Raw genomic sequence first — 24017 nt, 5'->3', positions numbered from 1 at the left:
AATATTTTTTGTAATTCTAGCATAGTGTATACATATCCTTAATCTTTTTTTTTCTTCCTCATTGAACATCTCTATCTACCATTCTACGCCTACCAATGCCTCTAACGTTATCCGGTCGTGTCAGTCGCTGGCCTGCATTTTTTTTTTTTTCGCGCCAACATTCTCATGCATCCCTCGCCGCGCTATCCAGCGGCAGCCGCTGCGAACTAAGCGCGTGGCGCGTGCCTGAATATAGAATCAGGCAAGATTTTCGAAATATATAGGACGCGGGTTTCATTTCGCTGAGCACACGATAAATTTTGAAGCATTGTTGTTATGTTAGTACTTGAAGAGCGGTACTACAGTGGTACCTACCCACTCAAGCATGCCCCTAAAGAAAAATATAATATATATATCTATATATATATATATATTATATATATATTGATATAGCATATATATGTAGTAATGGAGACTGATAATGGTCAATTGTTAGTCCCGAACATTTGGATAGGCTGCTAATGAGCGCTTCCAATGTAACTTGTCCCAATGCGAATAATGCCCTCTAGACTACATTACGATTCTCACAATGTTTCACGGTAGTAACGAGTAACGTAACAAACGATAAAAATTATCGAATCAGTGAAGTATGATAACGCAAGGTGGATCCTTCTGGCATAGTCACAGTAGCTACGCACTCAGTGCCAGCCCAATACGTATAGCGCAGCGGGTCCCTTTGGTGCGATGCCGCTTTATAAAAAACATATAGATAGTCGGAGGAAACGAAGGCCTCACTTAGCTTTCCCATCACGTTTCCGTCAATTACCACGGCGTGTATATCCTTTACCTCTGACCCTCGAGGCTGACGGCCGCAGCTCGACAAGCTCCTCCTCTTCCGCTACCACGATGTACACATCCTCTCGTCGTTAATACTCGCAGCGATCGCTAGAGATTACTGCAACCCACTCCCGGCTGTGTACAGACCAGTATAGCCAACAGGAGCAGCCAACCCTTCGAGGAAGGGTCTCTGCACTTGCCGGAGGTGGTCGGTAGCCCCGGGCTCGGGGCGAGCCGTACGATCATTCCCGTGGGAATCATCGCTCGGCCGCTGTCGCGATATAGCCCCCCCCTGCGGCGACCGACAGGGCGGCGACAGGTTTCCGGTCAACCCGGCCGGCGCGGTCAACAGCTTCCCCGCCCCTTCCCGCCACTTTCACGGGGAGGGAGAAGGAATGACCGCGACGTAACATATATACATGCGCCGGTCCCTCGAGCGATGTCCACACTCGGCTGATCTTGCACAAGCTTATGTTCTCTTTTTTTTTTTTTTTTTTTGTTCTTGTTTCCTGACTGTAGAGTGATGATGCTTGTTTTGTTGTATGAACCCTTTCTGGCAATGCACGGGAGACTGTATAGATAGACTGTTGTACAGCGTAAGGCAGACTTGTACAAAGGCTCCCTACAGGTATATACACTGTCACACGATTACGTGTATACATCCTTCTTTTTTTTTTCCCCTACTTTTCGTTTTCCTTTCTTTTCCGTTTTGCCACGCTAACGCGAATCTCCGGTGTTTGTACGAGACACGCAACATAGTTGCGCACGTGATCGTCGTTCACGTTTTCTTTCTCGCGTCTTTTTGCTGACGTCCCGTGTACTTACGTTGCATTGAGTTTTTACAAGTGCGCGGCACAAGGAATCCGCCTGACGCCTTCCAAGGTGGTTAATCTAAGCGCGCAGATTACACGGCGCGATACACGATCCTCTTGAGTGAACGAACCCGAAGTGGCCGACATTGCTGTTGTCACTTCTCCAGTTGTGCACCGCCATCGCCGCCGTTAATTGTTGTCGACGACACGTGATGCAACGGGGACGACCGTTTCATCTTGAGCGGCGAGAGCACAGGGCACACGAAAAAAAAAAAAAGAATTACACCAAAGCGGAAGTAGGTTTTGCGACGCGAGACTCTCTGAATCTGCTAAGCCAACTGTGAGAACGCCAGGTCCCGCATCCATACCAAAAATAAAAAATGAAACCCTGTTGGTAACCAAAAGCGAAGTTGGAGCGTAGGAACTTATGATACGGCTTGCGGCTAGGGACAGTAGTTGGTGAAGGAGTAAAGAAACAGAAGGTCGATGACCTGGCACGTTGTGTTACAGAAGAAAAAAATTGAAGCGCAAGGACTTGACGATGAGAACTTGTCCTAGCTGTGCAGAAATACCAGCAAAGCATCGAGCCCTTCATATCACTGCGAATCATTGCAAGAAGATTAAGTGTAACGCATGGATTCTTGCTCGCCCGCCCGCCCGCCTACCTTGCTATAGTGCGGAAATTTCAAGGTAGTGGTGCCACCTATATTAAAGCAAAACGTTTTTGCCTGCTTTCCCGGCTTTGGCGTCGCTGCCTGTCTACTGGACCGGTTGCTATCGCGACGGATATATTTGTGGACATATATAAAAAAAAGCTTACACAAAAGTGCCCGCAAAGTGGCTTATATAAATCTTGTATGTTGACCAAATATGCGCATCTCTGTTCTCCGTAACAAGAAAATAACTTTCTGCATAAAACTTGAACATGCGATTTCGTATTTGTTCGTTTTGTTTTTTCGTTCTTTCAAGCAGAGTGAGCACTCGAGAAAAGGATTGCTTTATTTGTAATTCCAAAATTGCACCTAAATAAGCTAGCCTAAGTTCATATTTCTTTTTGTGCGTGTGTCCCTTAACATCAGCTGTTTCATTTCTGCCCACTTAATATCAGTGTTGGTCCTCATCGTGATTCAAGATATCGCTATACGCCGGTTCGATATCGGTACTCTGAAAGCAAGGCTGACACGAAATGACAGCACATAGTGTACATGCAAGATAATGAACCGCGTGACACCGGTAAGGGGGGGGGGGGGGGGGGGGGGGTTTACGTGCCAAAACCAGTTCTGATTATGAGGCGCGCCGTAGTGGGGGACTCCGGAAATTTAGACCACCTGGGGTTCTTTAACATGCACCTAAATCTAAGTACACGGGTGTTTTTGCATTTCGCCCCCATCGAAATGCGGCCGCCGTGGCCGGGATTCGATCCCGCGACCTCGTGCTCAGCAGCCCAACACCATAGCCACTCAGCAACCACGGCGGGTGACACCGGTAAGGTGCCTTGCGTGAATATATCTACAAAGTGCAGGGAACTATTGAGCAATACCAGATACCAAACAATTGTTTCCTTTCCTATAGCAGCCGTTAAAAGAGGTTCTTTTTTATTATTATTCCGGAGGATTTGCTGCAAGGGAAACGGCATTTCCACAAGCGATGGTTGTTGCGCACGCAGCGTTGTGCACTCTCAGGGAGGAGCACCTCATCAATGCTCAAATGTCTGTACCAGCCAAACTATGCCGTAAGGGCCTGCACAAATTCATTTCTTCCTTTCTGTCTCAACTAGAATATCGGCTAGCCCCAATTGATGGTTAGCCCAACGGCTAAGTGCCCGCCCTTTATTATTACGCATATCAAATTTTGTACCATCACTCGTGCCGTGTTATTACCTTGGTGGTGCTTCGTGATTATCCGCTTGTGCATAAGGATGACTTACCTTGGATTTAGCCAACAATGGACAATACGTTAAGCCAGTGGCATCAAAGCACTCTTGTCTTTCCTCGCTATACACCAACTCCCATCTACCCAAATATTCGACATACTTTTAAACTATACAAAAGCTGTAGTAGAAGATCGCACGACGACAGAATGCCTCAACGTGAAGCTGAGGACCCACTCCCCGCTCTCACAAACATACTATTACCTACAAAAATGGCAAGTGAAGCCTCTGCGAAAACGCTTGCCGACCGCGCTTGAAAGACTGACAATTACGTCGACCTTTGGTGCACCGGAGAAAACAACCTTTGCACGCAGTCTCGTATTTCCAGAGCCAACTCTTCTTACACTAGCGGAAGGTTCCTTCACTCACCGATTGACTGGGAGTGAAACGACGCTGGCGTGACGCCACATTCCAAGAGTAAACAGTGCATGTTCTTGGAAGTTAACTCGCCACGAACACACGGCATCGATCACGATGTCAAAGAAGCCGTTCTGAAAGCAGCGGCATTATTAGCGCAGTCCCTTCCCACTCTACCGTTCATATTTCTTCGTCACATTTTCGTTGCTCTAATCTGCTACTCGCCTCTACGGGAGGAATCCAATTACCCATCCAACCACTTTACGAGCGTGTTCGTTCTGTTGATTCCCGTCTAGCACCATGCGGTGCCAACGCCGCTCTCTTTTCAGAAAGATCCGCCCGACAAACGAATCGACGCCGCTCCAAACCAACTTCATCTGGTCACGGCGAGGAATATGAAAGCATTTATGCTGTGCCGCTGTCACGTACCAGCTCCGTTGTACGTCTGTCTTCCCTACGCGTGCTTTAAACAGCCGCTGGCGGAAGTCGCACCAACTGAGTATTCCGAATGCATCACCGCCTCGGATCGGGGCGGTTGGGCCCCGTCCCAAAGACTAAATGTCGGTCTCCTCAATCGCAGACGCCAGTCAAAGTACGTGACTCGGTTTTCAAGAGCGACTCGACCGGGACTTCTCACGGAAGTTCTGAGCAGTGCTTCTGAATATACAACTCTTTCTATCGCTGCGCTGGAAAAAAAAGAAATTGGCGATACGGAAACGGTATAGTTGTATGCACGTATACTACGCAGCCACGCGGTTTATCTTCCTTTGCTGCCTGGTTTCCATGCGGAAATTTATTAGGCAAAATTACTCCCGGCTCCGAATTCTCCTAGCGTCGCGTCAGTCTAACCTTAACCTAACGTAGCTCAACATGACACTGCACACTGGATACTTCTCTGTTTCTTGAATTTTACAAGGTTTTGTCTCTCTCTCTCTCTCTCTGTCTCTCTGTTTCTTGAATTCCAGCACCGGAATCTGAAAATGTAACCGCCAGGCCTAAACTTTCTTTACGCGTGAGCGGGGTCGAACTCTGCTCGTATGACACTGAACACCTCAGTTCAGAATTAAAAAGAAACACAAAAAGAAATAAACAAAGAGAAAACGAAAGCAAGAAAGAAAGAAACACACAATTCGCGTGGCTATAGACTGTGAACGTGAGCCACACGCATTCAACCGTCGTGCGCAGAAGTTTCACTTCTCAACGCGTGTGGCCTGAGCAATTGGACGCGCCCGCTGCCCCCAAGCAGGAAACCGTCGAGATCGAACTCGCTTGCATTGCAAATGAGGGTGGCCGGTACTGTGTGAAGTTTTTGCGCATTATGCGTAGGACGCGCAGAAAACTCATCGAGCGAAACTTTCTCTCAGACTGGTAAACTTCTTCCGTGACGTAAGCGTTAAGTGAATCTTCGCATAAAGGTGTGGAAGGAATGTCTGCTCTTGAGAAACGCACCAAAACCGGCAAGTTCAGACCGGTATCTCTTTTACTTTCACGCAGTTTCTCTGTTCAATAAACTGCAACTGAGAAAGCTGTTTTTCTTAGTGCAGACGTTCAGAATATGCGCACGATCCACTGGGAGATGCGATCGCTGTGCAAGCAGGGCCTTACAGCTCAAGAGAGAGAGAAAGGCAAAGCAAAGACAGGGAGGTTAACCAGAGGATTTCTCCGGTTGGGTACCCTGTACCTGGGAAGGGGGAAAATTGTTACGTAAGCAAATGAAGTCAAGCTATTAGGTTGCTTAAAGCAATTTCCAAAGGTCAAAAGAGAAAAAGATATATATAAAGAGACGTACCAGCGCACTATACGTAGCCTCTTCAAGTCGAAAGCTGAGCGGTGTTGGCGAGAGTGAGTGAAAAGTTGGAGACTGTGGCGGCGTCCATTACAGCATTTTTTTTTTTTTGTATCTGTGCTCCCCAAAAAGCGATAAGACTCCCAAACCTCGATCAGAAGCGAAGGGAAGTAACTCCTTTTCACATCCGTACACTTGAAACTTGTGCCTCCCAGTGCGACCATTCATTACGTGCAGTAATACACGTTCTCCTTTCTCCGAAAGCCCACTCACGGGCATCAGCCATCAGGGTTATTCCGCGCGACTCACTGCACGTAACTCTATGCACTCAGCGTTCGTTCGTGCCCTCGGGACATTCGGAAGCAGCGACACGGGTCATCAAGGTCGAGTAGCGTCGCCTTGTTTGCTCTGCGCCCAAACTGAAGCAGCCATCGCCGCTCAGGCGAAGGAAGAGAAGAGGGGGCTGAGAAGTGAGGTTGGCGCCGCTCTCTTCGTTTCTCCTTCTCGAATGAACGGCCGCTCGCGCGGGCAAAGGGCCGGGAAGCAGCTTAAAGCAGAGAGGAAACCTCAAAGGAGCACATCATCCTCAGGCTTCCCTATATAATACCGTCCTCGCTTGTCGCAGCTTCATTCAATCCACCCCTCTCCCTCTATCTCTCACTCTCTCACTCTCTGTATAGCTCCCCGCGCCCCCTTCAAAGCGAATTCAAGGCGAGCGTGAGAAAATAAACTGTCGATGCCGTCTGGGAACATGGCAGCGTGCTCTTATCGTTCGTGTTGTGTCGTTTAGCTCCTCTAGCGTTTCCGTTCCTTTAATTGTTTTGTTTCTTCGACGACTGTGTGTGTATTCCGTTCAGTGCTGCGTTCGGGAACTAACGAAGGAGCGGGAGAAAGAGACGGGCTTTAAAGCGCCACCATTGTCTCGCTCGAGCGGCTGCTGGGCTTGAAATGTGAGAAGAAACACAAAGCTCCGTCCGGATGGCTGTGTAGCAAAGCGGCCGGGGAATGAGGAAGGCAGCCAAGGGAATCCTAGGCAGGAATACGGCAGACGAAAACGCCACTGAACGACTGCGCGTGTAAGCCTTCGCGGAAATGGTTGAAATGGTTGTTGGTTCATTAAGTGAGCTTGCAATCAAATTATTCGCGCATAAGTGCTGACGCGCGTTCCGAGGGACCGTAACAGAGTTTTATCATACCATACCATAAGGACCTCGGTGGTGCCATTGAATTGCAACGTTTTGTACTCGAATAGTTGCCTTAAAAAAAAAAGTTCTTGTGGCTTTGTTTTTTCTTTTTTTCTTTTCATTTCGCTTGCATTTGTCACGCCACATTCGCTACTGTGTTTCCGTTCGTTGCTGAGTGAAAAAGCGTAGCGTGCGCGTCATAAGCAGGCGTTTTTGTGCATTAATAGTATGTGCTTGTGAGTGAGTGAGTGAGTGAGTGAGTGAGTGAGTGAGTGAGTGAGTGAGTGAGTGAGTGAGTGAGTGAGTGAGTGAGTGAGTGAGTGAGTGAGTGAGTGAGTGAGTGAGTGAGTGAGTGAGTGAGTGAGTGAGTGAGTGAGTGAGTGAGTGAGTGAGTGAGTGAGTGAGTGAGTGAGTGAGTGAGTGAGTGAGTGAGTGCGTGCGTGCGTGCGTGCGTGCGTGCGTGCGTGCGTGCGTGCGTGCGTGCGTGCGTGCGTGCGTGCGTGCGTGCGAAAAGATGCGTACTTGCTTTGCATTTACTGTCTCACTTATTGGTGAGCATTGCTTGAATCGGCAGGCATATATATTCGCGGACATCCTTCTGTGGCAATGAAGCATATAGCTACAGAGACGGGGCTTCTGCGCATGTCTTACCGCGTCAAGTCCAGCAGAGTTGACAGCGATTTCGGTTGCCCAAAAGAGAGATGCAAAATTAGCGTTGCTTCCACGTGCGATGGTTTCGCATTTGGCCCATCCGCAGAAGAGAACACCCAAAAAAAAAAGTTAACTTTAACACTCCGCGGCGCATTTCGTTCAACATTGCTGTTTTAAATAAGAAGTTAACGTTTCCTGTTGCCAGCTGAAGCTAACGCGAATGGGAATGTGGGACCTACGTCGGGAGCTCTCTTACTTGCGCGCGTTTTAATTGCCTCCAGCTTTCGTTTCACTGCCACCGAAAATTGTCCGCTAGTACAGTTAGACTTAATCATGCGTAAGCGAATATGTCGAATGCGAAACGCTTCCGTGTAGAAATCTGCGAAGGCACTGCGTAAACCGTCACTTTCTTCCAAGGCCCGTGCGAATAAAAATTACCTTTCATCTTCAGCAGAGACCTAAACAGCGGTCGGAGCCCATTGTTATCATTTTCGTGCTCAGCTGTATAGACAGAAGAAAAGACTTCAGGGATAATAGCAACATAGAATGATATATTGCTGCGTACGAGTTCCCTCACTTTGCTGCGCATAATATACTATTGGCCTATATCTATGCGCAAGCTCGCTCTTGCGCATCCGTTAACTTTAGAGGCACATGTTTTATGCGAACCCTATGCAGTGTCCTCGTGAGTACGCAGCAAAATAAATAAATAAATAAATAAATAAATAAATAAATAAATAAATAAATAAATAAATAAATAAATAATAAATAATAAATAAATAAATAAGCAAGCATGTTCATTATCAACCGTACGCAGACGGCGTGTAATATACTGAAGCGGTACAGTTACACGAGGAAGTCAGTCGTCCCTAATTGTTTTCGCACTGCTGTGTATGCAGTTCTTTTTCTTTTCTCACTTTCTTTTTTAAGCCTCCACAGTGACCTAATTAAGGCACACTGAACGAAGCATGCGCTTAATGCAGCGCGATCGAGCGGCGGAGACATTACATATAATGACCTCTGTAAACAAAGGAAGAAAAATAACAGGACCTGACCACGATAAGCAAGCGGCGTATACTATGATATAAAAAGAAACAAGCAAAATATCGAAAGAATCGAGAAGAGAGAAGCTATCAAGTATCTTCAGTCTCCATACACCTTGGAGTGTGTGATGCCGTTTCATTTTCTTTCTTCTTATTATTATTATTATTATTATTATTATTATTATTATTATTATTATTATTATTATTATTATTATTATTATTTAATTAACGGCAGATCTTGCATATGAGCACCGCGAGAGCTGAAAGGCACTATTTTACCAAAGAACACGCAATAGAGTTTGGAAAGGAATTAAAACACAAATGTGCTTAGATTTAGGTGCACGTTAAAGAACCCCAGGTGGTCCAAATTTCCGGAGTCCCCCACTTACGGCGTGCCTCATAACCAGATCCTGGTTTTGGCATGTAAAACCCCATAATTCAAATTTTTTTTTGAAAGGAATTAAATATTTTTGTGTGGCTTCAACAGCACGTGAGTTCTTGACGCCGAAACAATACGGCTGCTTTCTTTTTCTTATTTTATTTTAACCGGCGCGTTTCGCTTTATGGCGTCGCCGATACGCAAATATATATTGACAGTCATGCCGAAAACCGACAATGCCATAAAGCACACCCAGCCTGCAAGAGTTTCGGCAGAAAGAAAATAGAAATAGTAATTTTCTGCCATTCCTTCGGTAAGGGCAAGAGCTAAAATAACAAGGGACTGCTTAAACCGAAAAAAAAAAAAATATGAGACTCTTGACAGAACGCGACGAGAAACGGTTATCAAAGGACATGGTTGAACCGACGCCTTCTTGATAGCCGGCCTGTGCACTCTGCTATATGGAGCCATGCTACTTGGAGCGGAATTTCCATTGGCAAGCCCGGCGTGACGAAAGCGGTGACGTCAAAATCACCGCGTCTTACTCGGGAGCGTCCCCATTAGATTCTATGGTGGTCGGGCCAGGCAGCACGGCCTCACGGGTCGGAGTGCACCGGCCTTGTGCTATCTAGGAGGCGTTGGTTGAACGCATAACGACCGTAGAAACTTGGGATAAGAAACGAAAACGTTGGCCGAAACGATACGTTAAGCTACTAGTATAGTTTTGTTCACGTGTGCACGAGACGAGTGAAATGGAAACTCTTGACATGCGGCACGGAAGAATGACTGACAGTTCTTTAATTTTTTTTAATTCTAGGGTTTTACGTGTCAAAACCGCGATCTGATTATGAGGCGCGCCGTAGTGAGTGGGTTCGGATTTATTTTGACCACCTGCGGTTCTTTACCGCGCACCCAATGCACGGTACACGGGCGTTCTTGAATTTCGCCCTAATCGAAATGCGGACGCCGCGGCCGGGATTTGATCCCGCGACCTCATGCTTAGGAGCGCCTACAAAGCAACCACGGCGGGTTGACAGACAGTTGAGCTAGTTTGAGAAAGTTCCATGTTTGTAAATGAACCGCATGCAGAAATACACAATGTGTGTGTGTGTGTGTGTGTGTGTGTGTGTGTGTGTGTGTGTGTGTGTGTGTGTGTGTGTGTGTGTGTGTGTGTGCGTGTGTGTGTGTGTGTGTGTGTGTGTGTGTGTGTGTGTGTGCGTGTGCGTGCGTGTGCGTGCGTGTGCGTGTGTGCGTGTGTGCGTGTGCGTGTGTGTGTGTGTTTCTTAATTGGCTTTTTGCGCACTTGTGTCTCTCGCGAGGTATGATCAGAAGTACGGACAGAATACGGTGTTATTCGTCTCGCATATGTCTCGCTGAATTACGAAAGACGGAAGCGAACGAAGTTTTTCTCGCAACCCTCATGGTAAGTATAGTAACGTCATTAACTCGCGTTAAAGAAATGAAACCCGAGGTTGCTAATTTCGGCTGCCGTGCAAATGGTTCCAACAACGTCGTACACGAATGCATGCACGTACTTGTGATGCGACGTGCACCTCGTCATCGATTCGGTATAAAATAGCGAAACTATACGCTTTAAGCGTATTTACAACCAATAAGACAATGAACAACGCCGAATAAACAGCCCAGCAGTGCAGGCACGGCCATGCTATGCTTTAGTGTTTTGAATATTGCGTGTCAAGCGATGCATTGCGGATGCATCCTCATGGTTTTAAGAAGTTTGAACAGCTTTAAATCTAGTTAAGCGTTATTATTGGAGCTGCATTAAATTCAGTTTACTTTTACTCACTTCACCGTCGTTGTTTGTTAAGTAATGAGACCGTGAGAAGATAGGTTGACAATGGGCCCGCTATCCCAGTCCTTAAAAATAAGCTCCAGCCACTAAGTAATGCAGGAAAAGAAATAACAGAAAAAAAAACGGAGAAAAAACATGCAGACAGCAAGAGAAAAATTTGGAGAAATTCGAAAGAGCTATCGCGTTACTAAGGCATCCCTTAGTTAAGCATCACTTAACTCGAGCATAGCCTACTATACAATATGCGTCGGCAGAGCTCGCTGTATCACGACATGCAAACGTCCAGTCATAGCGTACATTACCACAACAGTCTGTATCTGTACAGCCAAAGCATGAAAAACAAAACTAAGGCGAATAATAAATCCAATGCTGTGTCTTATAAACACGCACGTATATATATATATTCAAACAACCTGCGGCGGCCGCGTCTTGTTCGTACTTGTTTTTTCGCTCTCCTATTATTTCTTTTTACGGAATAGGATAGACTTACGCTTATTAATTACGCTCACCTCCATCCAAGGGCTCATTCCTACGCATATCTATACATCCTTGTGATAATCAACGATAGATAAAGGAGTATCACCACGGAGGAACCGAAATTATTATGCATTCTTACTTTCGCGAAATGGACGGTGCTAACTTTTATCAACTGCTCTCACTGACGCGCAAACGCTCATTTACGTGCATATATTCATATCGTCAACGAGAGATAAAAAAGCACCGCCATAAACGAAGCCCCCGAGATACATGAAGTAATTTCCGCAAGAAGGGCAGTATAAGTGAAAAATGCGGTAACGCTATAGTATGCGATAAGTATCGCGCAATTGACGTTGCCTCTGAAGGCGAGCACGGGAACCCGAGGGCGGAGCGGGGCGCGCGGCTTGGCGGAGAGTCGTTAAACCGCAACGCCCGTTGACGACAGTGTGGGTGGGCGGTGGCACCGCCGAGAGTGTGTCAGGATAAATAATCGCGCCGTTTCCGGCTCTGAGAAGCCCGCGGCACGGTCGGACGAATGATGACAAAAGCTTAGGTGGATAACGAGTGCGTCATACTCGAGGCGCGCGAGCATTTCATATCCGAAGCTCGGCACTAAATACTTTCTTGCTGTCTTTTTTTTTTTTTTTTTTTTGCGAAAGAACAGTGACATACGAACACGTGTACACAAGAAGTAAGCTTCGCGCTTTTTTACTAGTGCGGCCACTAAATATGCGTCGAAATACCTAGTTTCTCGACAGATGCAGCTAGCGTCACCCGTGCTTGCTGGTTGCTATTGCAGCTGATGATAGATGATTGCTAATGGCATCCAATTTGAACCGGAGTGGCGACAATGATCAGCTGACCTGCCTGAGCTGTGTCTATTGCAATAGCAAGTACTACAACTATATATTGGCAATATAGCATCTTCCCTAATTGTACGTTATCGTGTAAAGTTAACTAAGCCTGTGAGGAATTTGTCCCCATCTCTTCCCTGTGTTTTTTTTTTCCAACAAGACTGCAATCTTATATAGTTAACGCTAGCATCAGCACTCAACACACTGCAGTCGTGTAAGATGGACGTCCAGTATGATGATGGTGATGTGAATGATGATGATAATTTATTGATATGCCCTTTGAAACAGCGGTGACCAATACTCACCTAGCCTGCTTGAGTTAACCAGGTATGCTATACATGCTTTCCATTCTAGCCTTTTTGTGTCCATTTCCTTAATCTTTTTTTCTCGTCCTCGTAACTTCTCTATCTACATTTTACCACTATCTATGCCAGTAACGGACCCGGTCGTATTAATCTGTTCCCTGCTTTTTTTTCCACCAATACTCTAAACGTATTTCGCTTATCTCGACTGCTGACCGGTCGATGCTTCCGTCCACTAAAAACGCAAGCGCTTCTGTAAGGTGTACGTTACCTATGGGTCTCACTCGGTGAATCCCTTCGCATTCTATTAGGATGTGCTGAGTGGTCTCCGGATTTTTGCTAGAGAATAAACACATGCCTTGTCTCGTTGCGAGTAATTTGCTCCGGTATCTTCATGGCTGGAAGAGTGCCCCCTTGAGTCACGCAACCTGCCAGATGGAATCGCCTATTATCTCTTGCTGGTTACGGTGCCCCGTTTGGGCATCACCCTATAGTGTGGCAAAGCTGAGAAACCTAATCACACGTCTTGAGAGAGTGAACGCGCTGCTCGGAGTTCAAGACAACGTGTTTCGAAAGACCACGCGGAGGCTGGTTTTTGAGTCGTGGCTCCATCATCCTTGAATACCCTTTATTTACCATCCTCAGTGACCCGACAGTGCAGCATCCGAGGTCTGCGGCACCGACGAAACTATCGACCACCTGCTGTGCCACTGTCCACGATATGCCCCAGAAAGACAAGAACTTGCTAACGCGCTGAAAAAACTGGACAATCGGACGCTTTCCGCGCAGGTGCTGCTGGAACACCGTCCCCATCGCTCGTCGGCCCATAGTGCTTCTTGAGGACGACGGGCTTGTGTCAACGTCTGTGACTATTCGTGCAATAACACACGCGTCAGCGAACTAACCGCTAATTTCCCTTCTTTCCTTCCCTCCTCTCTCTCCTTGTCATTTTTGTGTTCTCTCTTCCCATTCCCCTGGTGTAGGGTAGCCAACCGGACGTTATTCTGGTTAACCTCCCTGCCTTCTGCCTTTCTCTTGCTTCTTTCCTTCCTTATTTACCATCCTTGAATAAATTCAAAGGAGATGTCACCTCTTGGAGGCACCGCCTGTTTTAGATGCGAGAGCATGTTATGCTCGGGGCAGTGTCCGTTCTGCGGCGTCCGCACCCACACTCCGCATGCGCAACTCTCTCTCTTTCTCCTCTCCTACGCAGATGTGCGCTCTCCTCCCCTCTCCGCCACAGGTGCGGCGCAGCAAATCATTGCATATAACTTTCTCTCTCACTCTCTCCCTCTCTCTCTAAGGGTACGCCGGTAGGCGGCGCAAGTGTCGCGGCGCAGTATAAAGCGCGCGTTCGCTGTGCTTCCGTCATTCTCTCTGTGCAACGATGTGCGAAACGCCATGAACAACGTCAACATCGGCGCTAGTTGCAGCGGCAGCGCCACCGCCGCGGAGCAGAGGAAGGCTCGGGAAGCCGAACGTAAACGTCAGCGTCGGCAAGCGGACCCCGAACTTCGGGCCAGGGAAGCCGAACGTAAACGTCAACGTCGGCAGGAAACTTCTACGGAAGCAACACGGGCTCGGCACGCCGAAGTGGAACGTCAGCGTTATCAAGCCGACCCCGAACTCCGGGCTCGGAAAGTCGAAGCGCAACGGCAGCGTCGAGCGGCAGCTTCCGATCCCGAAGCGACGAGGCAACGCGAGTCTGCGGCCAGAGCAGCAACACGTTCGAGGCCATTACAATCACATTTCCCAAGATCACAAACGTAGATGGTAGAGTACAACAAGACCTACAGACAAGCGCCCTTCATACCCGCAGGAGACTTCAACGTAGACATACTGACAACCGATTGGCTGGAGCAGCACATGAAGGACGTATACTCGTTGCGATGCATTTCCCAAGATCACAAGCAACCCACCACCATCAGGGGAACGTGCATAGACCTCGTCTTCGCAAATTTCAAACTCGACCCTCTGCAGCAAGACCCATTGACGCTACACTTCACCAACCACCAAGCCATCGTCTTCAAGATACCGTGCGCACCGACGCTAGGAATCACGTACGATCTCTAAATAAAGACGCAACAACCCCGTACAAACGTCTCCTCTCTTCTCAATACATTCTCTCACTCTAACTTTCATTGGGTTGTGTCGCCAAGTGAAACGAAACAGAAACTCGATGCGCACCCCCCGCGATGCTTTCGCATCCCACCATAGTTGCCCGTAGGGTGAGATGATGGGATTTTTTCGGCCTCCGATGTCATTACAAAAGATGCCTCAATAATCTGGGAAGTATGGGCTGCTCTCGCAGAGGAGCATACTTTCCTGTTTCTTTGTCTGGTATGCTGGGTTGATGGTGCGGAGCAGCGGAGTAGTGATATGGTATGCGTCAGTAAATGAGCTCGTGATGGCATCTCACAGCGAAAAAGAGAGAAGAAAAAAAGTAAGCCAGAAATAGCGCGCTCTTAAGATAGGGGAGAGAGAAGCTCTTAATCGGAAGGCAGATATATATATATATATATATATATATATATATATATATATATTTTGCCGGCGTGCTTACGACTGCTGACATGCGACTCAGCATAGGGATGAGGAAGGGGAATAAAGGATTCCAGAGGGCTCTCACAGCAAAAATTGTTCGCGCCACGGTGAATAAGCGAACTGCCACAAAGATGTGCAGTTAGCGCCCTGCCGCGGTCGCTAAGTTAGTTCAACAGCAAAGGCATTCCGCTGCTAAGCACAAGGTAGCACGGTTCCATTCTCGACCACGGGAGCCACATTCCGGTGGGTGCGGAACGCGAAAACACTCGAATGTCGTGCTTTCGGTGCACGTTAGAGAAACCCCGGGTGGTCGAAATTAGTGCCACAGCCCTCCGCTATATAAGGCACCTCTGACAGCGCTTCTGTGTCTATCGGTCGTTAGATACCGGCGAGGGCGATGAAAGCAGCACGGCTACAGTTTCTTTAAGGACAAGAGACCTGCACAAACTACTGTATATACTTGAATTGGTGTCGCTTGTGCTGCACGTGATCCTGTGCTATAATAATGTGTGGCGACCGTTACCGGCTCAACTTTTCCATTGCTTCCATACTACGTTAAAACATGTATCCACGAGACTGCCGCAAGCAAACAGGCGGAAGCACCTGCCGCTTCCGTCAAGCTCCCAAGGACGTGCACGTTGCAATCGTGCAGCGAGAGTTTATTCTAAAACGTAGTGCGACTTCTTCGTCGCACACGCACAGAGGCCGGGCTTGGATTAAACGGGCCCTGAACCACCCCTAGGGTTTTGTGAAATAACGTAGTCCGCGGGTAGCATACACTGCTGCGAACATCTCGGCCAAGTTTTGCTGTCGTACGCGGTGTGCGTGCAAGCGGAGCGCGAAGTCACCTTTCTCTCAAACGACCTTGTTTCAACGAGCCATGATCCTCATTCTCTTCTGTGTGCTTTATTGCGCAATAAAGCACATTCCAATACGCGGCTGCTATTCGTCGCTGCGGTCGGTTAGACCGCGGCCGCCGCGAGGTCCCGCCACGAGTCCACTGGCTAAGCGCACTGCGGCTCTCTGAGGACAACCGCGTTTGGCATACGTTTAGCGCGGCGTAGGCATGAAAATCGGAAACTTGAACTGCGCGCCACGGTGACGTGTTGAAGGAGGAGCGTTGTGGCCCCGCCCCACTCCGCCGTAGCCTTCGCAGTGCAAGGCATTGAAGAAGAAAGGGGGAGCACAGCTGAGGCTACGTTTGATTGCCAACAACTCTGCTTCCGCTGAACGCATTGAAGTACTTTTTGCGGCAAAGTATTTCTGAAATAGCCTATTTTCACCTCAAATGTCTTTCTACATTTCGATAAAAAAGTGGTTCAGGGCCCCTTTAAAGTTCCGCATGTATAGTGGCCGCCTAAAATATCCGCGTCATTGTGCTTCTTCCATGGTCTTCTTTATGTAACGCCTTCGCAGACTGTGTGACAGCGCCCGCAGAAACAGTTCTGTATTGTGTCATCTTTTGCATCCCTTTCCCCCTTCTGTGATACAGGGCAGCCAACGGGAGATATCCTGTGGTTAACCCTCCTGTCATTCCTTTCTCTCTCTCTCTCTCTCTCTTTCTCTCTCTTTGTGGGGGGTAGAAAACCGAACGTCTTATTTTGATTAACTTCCCCACCCTTCCCCCTTTCATTTTCCTTTCGCTTCACTACATTACGCTAGTGGGAGTTACGAGATCTGTTTCAGAGCGCGGCAGAAAGCCCCTGAAAATCGCGCATCGGAGTCATATCGGAGTTAAGAAGTGCTTGCCAATGGCAGACTACCTTCGCTAACGACACGTTCAACACCACGACTGGCTGGCGTCTGCCCTTGCGAACCAGTTCTATCGTAAGAACTTCCTTGTGATTACGGGTCAGATAAAGACATGAGAAGGAAGGGAATTGATTGAATACCATGGACAATGGCATTCGACTCAGCCGTTGGCGGTGCACTCGCACCCGTGCACTTCAAACCTTTCTGCGACGCTATCAGTTATTGTGCAATGGCGGCACGCATGCCAGCTTTGCATGGTGCAACACAGACGCGTGCACTCCAGAGGAACATGCATGAAGCTCTGGAGATAATGAACCGCGACTTATGTATTTCCAGCGGTCATTCGCTGAACAAGCAATTCTACACTTTGTTAATTAGCAAATAAAAGAAGGCTTCTAATCAAAAGCCGCTGCACTACGGGTAACGAAAAGATAATATATATTGCCGTATCGCGCGGAGGCATATAGCACTTAGATGCGCTACTCCACTTGTTAGGCACTTATCGCGGAGTGCTCGAGGGTTTTCTGAACCCTGACTCAAGCTGTCTTGTTGCTGTTGACATGCCAGCGAGAATATGAGGTCGTCACACCGCTCGACTACGCTTTTCCTTTTCTTCTTCTTTAAATCTTATGGTTTATTCATAGAACGGTTGAGAACTGGGACCGCTTGGGCATAGAGTAATACCTAAAGTTTGGTGAACAAAACGACGCCGCCAAAAAGTGGGACCATACTAACTTGACATTTGGTAACGTTAAGGTTACGCTGAATCTACATTCTAAGGGCGCACGGTGCCGTCAGTTTGCGGGTGAACGCAACCAAAGATCACTTTCCCGGTGAAAGCTGTAGGCCTCGTTTGTGTGGGTACGTGATACCTACGCCACGACCCTTAGCAGTCTTGCTTGACCTTGTAGGAGTTTTACACCTGAAGCCCATATGCAGATGTCTGCATACTCGTATATGGATAGTTATAGCTTTAAAATATCATTCTAAATCATGTTCCCCTTTCTCCCCGAACACGGTAGGACATCGGTGTCTTGCCTGGTTAACCTCCCAGGCTCTGTTTCTATTTACCTCTCTCTGGATCTACATTGCTCTATATGGACGGTTACTAACAGACTCTGATCAAACTGCGCATTCTATGTTCAAACCAAAAATAAAAAAAACCTAATTGATCGATGCACTGATTCACGCTCGATAAACCACGAACCTGCAGCGAGCTTCTGTTCTGCATGGTTATGCAACGTGCGCTATATCGACGACTGTGCTCATCCAACATGGCGGTCTCATCTTTGAAGTCAGTGGGTGGCATCCAATGCCATTTCCCCTCTCCTTCTCATCTTTCTTTTCTTCAGACGGGTAGCCGCGGTGTGCCATTCAGAAAAACAATAAGAGCTGTCGTTCTTCGTCTTTCGCGTGGTGTTCATGTTTTCATGCAACAACAGAAACAACACCACTACAGTCACCATTTGGTGCATATCAGCACTTTGCGGTTCAAATAAAGTGAATTGAATATCCGAGATTACAGCAGTTAGCGGAGCCCGTGTATATTGTGGAGCACCGCGTCACGTTTTCGCACCCATATCCTCAGCAGCGAACGCGCAACTTACGTCCTCGTCGTCGGGAAGCGAGGGACTCCTTCCGCCGTCCATGACGGGCAGCGAAGGAGTGCGGCGAAGCCGGTCCGAGATCTTCCGCCGCAGCGCACTCCGAAGATCCAGCCAGCTCCTCTTGGTCAGGTCCTCCGGCGACTTCTTTAAGCGAGGAAGGGTGGCCACCCCGCCGCTGATTTCGCACACACTCGCCAGGGCCTTCATCGAGTCGGGAATGTCCTCCTCGCTCATTGCGTAGTCGAGCGAAAATTTTCGCCGTTGCAGTGCCGCTTCCATTCTCTTCGACGAGACGAGCGACAGGGCCAACCTGTCCCACGCGCTCGTCCTCCGTTCGCTCGCGGTCAGCTGCTTCTGCGCTCCGCCTTGGCCCGCGGCCAGCGGAGCTCCGGCGCGATAACCGGGCTCGGCACGCAGCGTTACGATATCGTAGCTCGCGCTTAGCGGGCACAACCCACCGGCGGCTTGCTCGGGCTTGTACGCGAAGGCAAACGACTCCGAAGACTTCCAGGTCGAGTCCGGTGTTTCTTTGCTACGAGAGCGGAAGGAGCGGGAAATGGCGGCGCGATCTCGGCGCTCCGGCTGCGCCGAAGGGTCAGCGCACGAGCCTTTAGGTTTCTCGCATTGTGCGCACGGTTTGGGAGCGCCCTTCTTAGTTTTCCGCATAAGATCGGACAAGAAGCTTCGGTGCTTGATCGATGAGTGCCCGGGCTTTGGTCACTTGAATCCGACGAGCAGGTGTCGACACTTCGCTATCGCTGCCTTCTGGAGAACCGCAGGGACCAGCCCAAGCGTGAGGAAAAGATTAGAAGACTACGCTGTACAACGGCCGATCTCTAAGAGCCGCACGGTGCAAGTTAGTTCGGGGAAGTCACGCTGTGTTGGAAGGCCACCAGGGCAACCGTGTTTATGCGGTTGTGCTTACTTCAAACGATGCACGGCACAAGCACTTACAGCGAGCGCGACACAAGAAGCCAGCTGGTGAGAGCCAATGCCGTTCGTGGCGTGCGGCCAGGGACACTAAATTTCCCTATAGCGAGAGATCGCTTCGGGTTCGCGCACAAAGGGAGCAGCTGCACAATGGCGCCGATCAGCGGGGAAGTTCGCATCCAGACGCCCACGACGATCACCAATCATTGGTCGAACCCTCCCAGCGGCACCAAAAATATACCACAGCCACTCACGACACCACCGCGGCCATTCCACAACACACAACACCGGCACGAAAACGCTAATCCACAAAGGCCCAGGAGGAGCTGCAGAGCCGTCCCGAGATCGAGACAGTGTCGCGGACGACGCGCGGAATCACCACCATGCCAACAGTGCAGCTGCCGGCGCGAATCCAAAGCTAATATCGAGAAGGTTTGCGAGTCGGAGGCCGGCGATAGCGATTCGTGTCCCAGGTAACGAGATTACAGGGCGCGCCGTTCCCTTTGCTGAAACACTATACGTGCCGCGGCCTTCTCGTCACCCGCGCCGACGCCCGGTTGCTTCCAGTTCGCTTTGCGACGCGGGGCCTTATCAACGCCGGGCGAAGGGATTCCCGGGGAAGCGGTCCGTGCAGCTGAAGCTGCTATAGACGATCAGGTCCTCTGCGCGCCGGCCAACGATACGGGCGCGCCGTTGTTTCTCCGTGGAACTGAATAGACAACCAATCTTACCAGTCCAATGCTGTTTGCTGTGTGGGACATGCTTGCAGGTAGAGTGCTTGTCAAAAGTTTCGAAGCCACTGAATGCGTGACCACAACTTTCGCCGGGCCGCGTATTCTATAGCTAATATAGTGAAGTCTGGGTGCAAAAAAAAAAAGAAAGAAACACACGTCGGTTGATAATAATAATGGTCCTTTCCAGCGACCTCGCCATATATGGCCTGCTTCAGGGGCCCGGCAAAAGTCTCTGGCGAACCAATTTGTTCTATTTCCGCGAGTGGCTTCGAAACGTTTCGCAATAATTCCACGTAATGCGAGATGTCCTCAAGCGCGGACAGTGCGCATTGTCATATCGTGCATTGCGCTGTCGCTTATCCCGCCACACTTTGTTACAAACCATAGTTCGACATTTTACAGCTTCTCTGGGCCGCATGGGTTCTAGCTCTACATTCTGTTCGTTTTTGTTCGTCGTACCAGAACCTTTGAACCAAGACAATAGAATGCCATCGCGATCATTACGACGAAAAGCGGCCCCGTCACGCTCGCTAGAGGCTATAGCAGTGCGTCACAATTCTGCCACGCCAGAACATATGAAATCGAAGCAGATATCTGAGCGTCGACGGCGAATGAGAACAACCCTCATACTCAGCTCCACTGTAATGAACAATGCCGCATCGATGCGCATCTAGAGTACGCGATAACACCGCTGATATTGCATTTGAAAAAAGCAGAAGCGATGAAAGACGGAATTTATAAAAAGGCACTGTATTAATTGCATCTTTCATCATCGATACAATATTGCCAGTGCGGAAAGTTTATTCATGAGTGTGTGTGTGTGTGTGTGTGTGTGTGTGTGCGTGTGCGTGTGCGTGTGCGTGTGCGTGTGCGTGTGCGTGTGTGTGTGTGTGTGTGTGTGTGTGTGTGTGTGTGCGTGCGTGTGTGCGTGCGCGTGTGCGTGTGCGTGTGTGTGTGTGTGTGTGTGTGTGTGTGTGTGTGTGTGTGTGTGTTTCGCATTTCGCTGGCTAGTTCGTAAACCAATGTCGAAGAGAGAGGAAAAAGAGAGAAAGCTGGGAGAGAAGAATGTCTCGTTGGCTACCTTACGTGGCGGGAACGATAATTTGGAATAGAAATATGAGAGAGAAAGAGAGGAAAGGAAGACGAGCTGATTTCGTCCAGCAGCACGGATTGCGCAACGCAGTCAAATGTGTTTGCACCGGCAATTCGTCGTTGGAAAAGCACGGAAGTGCCACTATTGTCGTGTAGGCCTAGAATCAGTCAAATCCTACAGATTGTCAATGCTCCCAACAAGGCGGCCGCCAATACCTATTCACTTCAACAGCAACAAAAAAGAAAAAAAAAAGAAAGGAAAAGCCATTACCGCAGTGCTTACAACCGTGCCCAGTTGCTCGCACAAGAAGGCGAACAGATGATTCAGGCATCAGCAATTACAAATTTCAGCGACACAGTTTTCCTGATTAGAGAAACGTCAATGTTAAGTGGCAGGTACCGATTGAGGTAAAGAGCTGAATTACAAAAAAAAAAGGTAAAAGCATATTGTTTCATGTGTTTGCATGCTTCACGGTAACCTCGACGGCACATTTTACGAACACGTCAAAAACACTTGCCTTCGAATTATTGCAGCAACGGTTGTCATTGTCCTGGTGCCGCTGACGCCGGCTTTGCAGTCTGCTGCTCTTGCAGGCTCGATTTCGTGCTAAGTTTTTAGTCCATACTGCAGCTTCTCCAGAGCAGATACAATTTTCGTGTGCATCTATGATATGCCTTTAGCATAAGCCGCGACCTTCGACAAGTTTCGAAAACAAAGGACGCATACTATATATTTCCAGCGCTCGACGCTATCTCCGCGAAAAATCCGCAGACTCGCCTCGGCTTTTCTTTATAAGGTCCCCATAAATCACCATGAGACAACAGGCGCCGCCGAGAGACAGCTATATAGACTGTTCCCACGTTTTGGCGGCGATAAGGGCAATGTAGGCTGTGGAAACAAAGAATAAAGCGAGACTCCGGGCATCGACTGATGTAAGGTCGTCGGTCTCGCTTGAGGCACTGCTTGAATACATTGACACACCTTCCCGCAAGGTGTCATTTGCTTCTCGAGTAGGCCTATAATACCACCGCTTTTATTGATGTCATCGCGCATGCGTAAGTATGCCGTCGTAGACTTAGTGTAGCACGCCTCCTATAGTCAAGGTGTTACATAAATTCAGATTTTTTTTTTTTTTGGGGGGGGGGGGGGGGTGGAGTGGCGACCTTCCGAGAACCAAGATGTGGACTTTGAAAACATTTAGCTAATTATGAGTGTAAAATAATAGGAAAAGATATACAGACAACGAAAAGGGAGGTTAGAACAATAGTGCAGCGTTCATTTCAATTCAGGGTTTAAGCTACGTACGTGTATAGTAGCTTTTGAAAAATATATGTGACCGCACAGTAAGAATTTATCAGCTAAGTCATCATCTAGATCTTCGGTGTGCCGGAACATATCCGTGCGGCATCGATTTCACGCCTGGCGCTCATTGAAATGCAGTTGTCGCCACCGGGAAGCCAACGCGCGACTTGGGTGTCAGTTCCAGCCACTCCGTCGCTGCCGCAAATCATTCGGCGCGGCCTGCGCGTCTTGAATTAGAATAATGCAGGAAAATAACGTGTATATGGCATTGCCTGTATGCGCCTGGTCCAAAGTCACCGCGAGAAAGACATCGTTAGATATACCGTTATCTGAACGTATAAACACAGTGGGAATGCATACATTTGCTGCTAATTTCATGCTTCTCTTTCTAACAACCGTCGAGTTCCATATTATGCCTATATTCACATCGCTTACTATTTCGTATGCTTAATTTCTCCTAAATTAAGGCAGTAACTTTGATGCAGGAAGCTCGAAGCTTTTGGGGTCATTTGTTAGCATTGAAGCAGACAATCGCCATCGTTTCATTTTTTTCTTTTCCTTTTTTTTCGCTTTCACGTCTATACTTTTTCACTATGAGCAGGACTCCCACGAGGGAGACAAAACAACGATTCTAATTAAGGTTTGTTTCCTTTGGTTTGTTAACATTTCGGGGCTTTAAAGATGTCACGCACCGACGATGAAGAATTGGTCAAGAATCGGATGGCATTAGAGAGAGAGGGAAGGAGAGGGGCAGGGAGGTTAACCAGAGAGGAAGATCCGGTTTGCTACCCTACGCTGTGGAGAGAGGAGAGGGGTAGTAAGTGACAGTGAAGGAGAGATAGAGAAAGAAAGATACACAATCACAGTCGGTCACTGTATGTCATTGCACATTATAGTAGCACTTGTAGCACTATAGAAGAAATACATATTGTCTAGTCTAGAAAGTAAGCGACATCTGGAAATAGTGAACAATGTGACGATGCGGAAGCAGTGTCCCCGTCCTGCTTCTTTTAAAATTCAGATTTCCTGTCTGCTGAGTCCTAACAATTCGTTGTTTTTGCTATGCCGTTGTTATACTTCTTTATCTGATTCTGTATATCACTTCTACATTGCCTGGCTATTTACCTCGTTTGTCACCTCTCTCGCTATTATCCTAACCGTTTATCAATAGCGATTCTCCTTTGTAGCTCGTTCTTTGCGAACTTCTTCCATAATAATTAGCGCATTGACTAGTAGAATCAGTTAATGTCCTACATAGTAGACCTGGAAGCTTGGATGGTTATCCTGTGTATCGCGAAAAGTCTGCTATGACGTGGCAAACACAGGCAGTTCCGCCTTATATCACTGGCGTCTCAGCTTAGTAAACACGCTTGGGAGTTCGAAACGCCAAGCCCCGCAACTTGGTCACCGCATCGCTGGTTATCGTTAATTGCCGTTGCATTGGAGCCGGTGAATAATAAAACATGTCTAGCGAGGAACTCTATAGCGACGAAGGGGTATAAATCACCGCCGAAGCACTCCGTACAGATGGTTAACCAGCGAAGCTGAAACGTGCGGCCCCGGTGTTTGTCACTGGATTAATCCCGAAGGTGCATTAAAGCCTTTCTCAATTATTGGTTACGTCTTTGTGTTTCTTAATCAGGTTACACAC

The 24017-nt window shown here is 48.2% G+C and overlaps 1 protein-coding gene across 4 annotated transcripts in view; it reads right to left on the bottom strand.

The window, feature by feature from the left end:
- LOC119445813 (pleckstrin homology domain-containing family G member 5-like) overlaps window positions 1–24017 on the bottom strand; it is a 676589-nt gene that overhangs the window by 359494 nt on the left and 293078 nt on the right. Inside the window, exon 1 of one of the 4 annotated variants that reach the window (XM_037710103.2) lies at window positions 18308–19656. The exons of the other annotated variants lie outside the window; for them this stretch is intronic. Within the exon in view, the coding sequence (XP_037566031.1) occupies window positions 18308–18973 (666 nt within the window). The 5' untranslated portion in view covers window positions 18974–19656. Of the gene's footprint in view, window positions 1–18307; window positions 19657–24017 lie in introns of those variants that run through there. 4 annotated transcript variants of the gene reach the window in all.

This window comes from Dermacentor silvarum, chromosome 3, assembly GCF_013339745.2.
Source record: "Dermacentor silvarum isolate Dsil-2018 chromosome 3, BIME_Dsil_1.4, whole genome shotgun sequence".
NCBI classification, from domain to species: Eukaryota; Metazoa; Arthropoda; class Arachnida; order Ixodida; family Ixodidae; genus Dermacentor; species Dermacentor silvarum.
The sequence above is the reverse complement of the archived record's forward strand: the minus strand, read 5'-3'. Positions and strand labels throughout refer to the sequence as shown.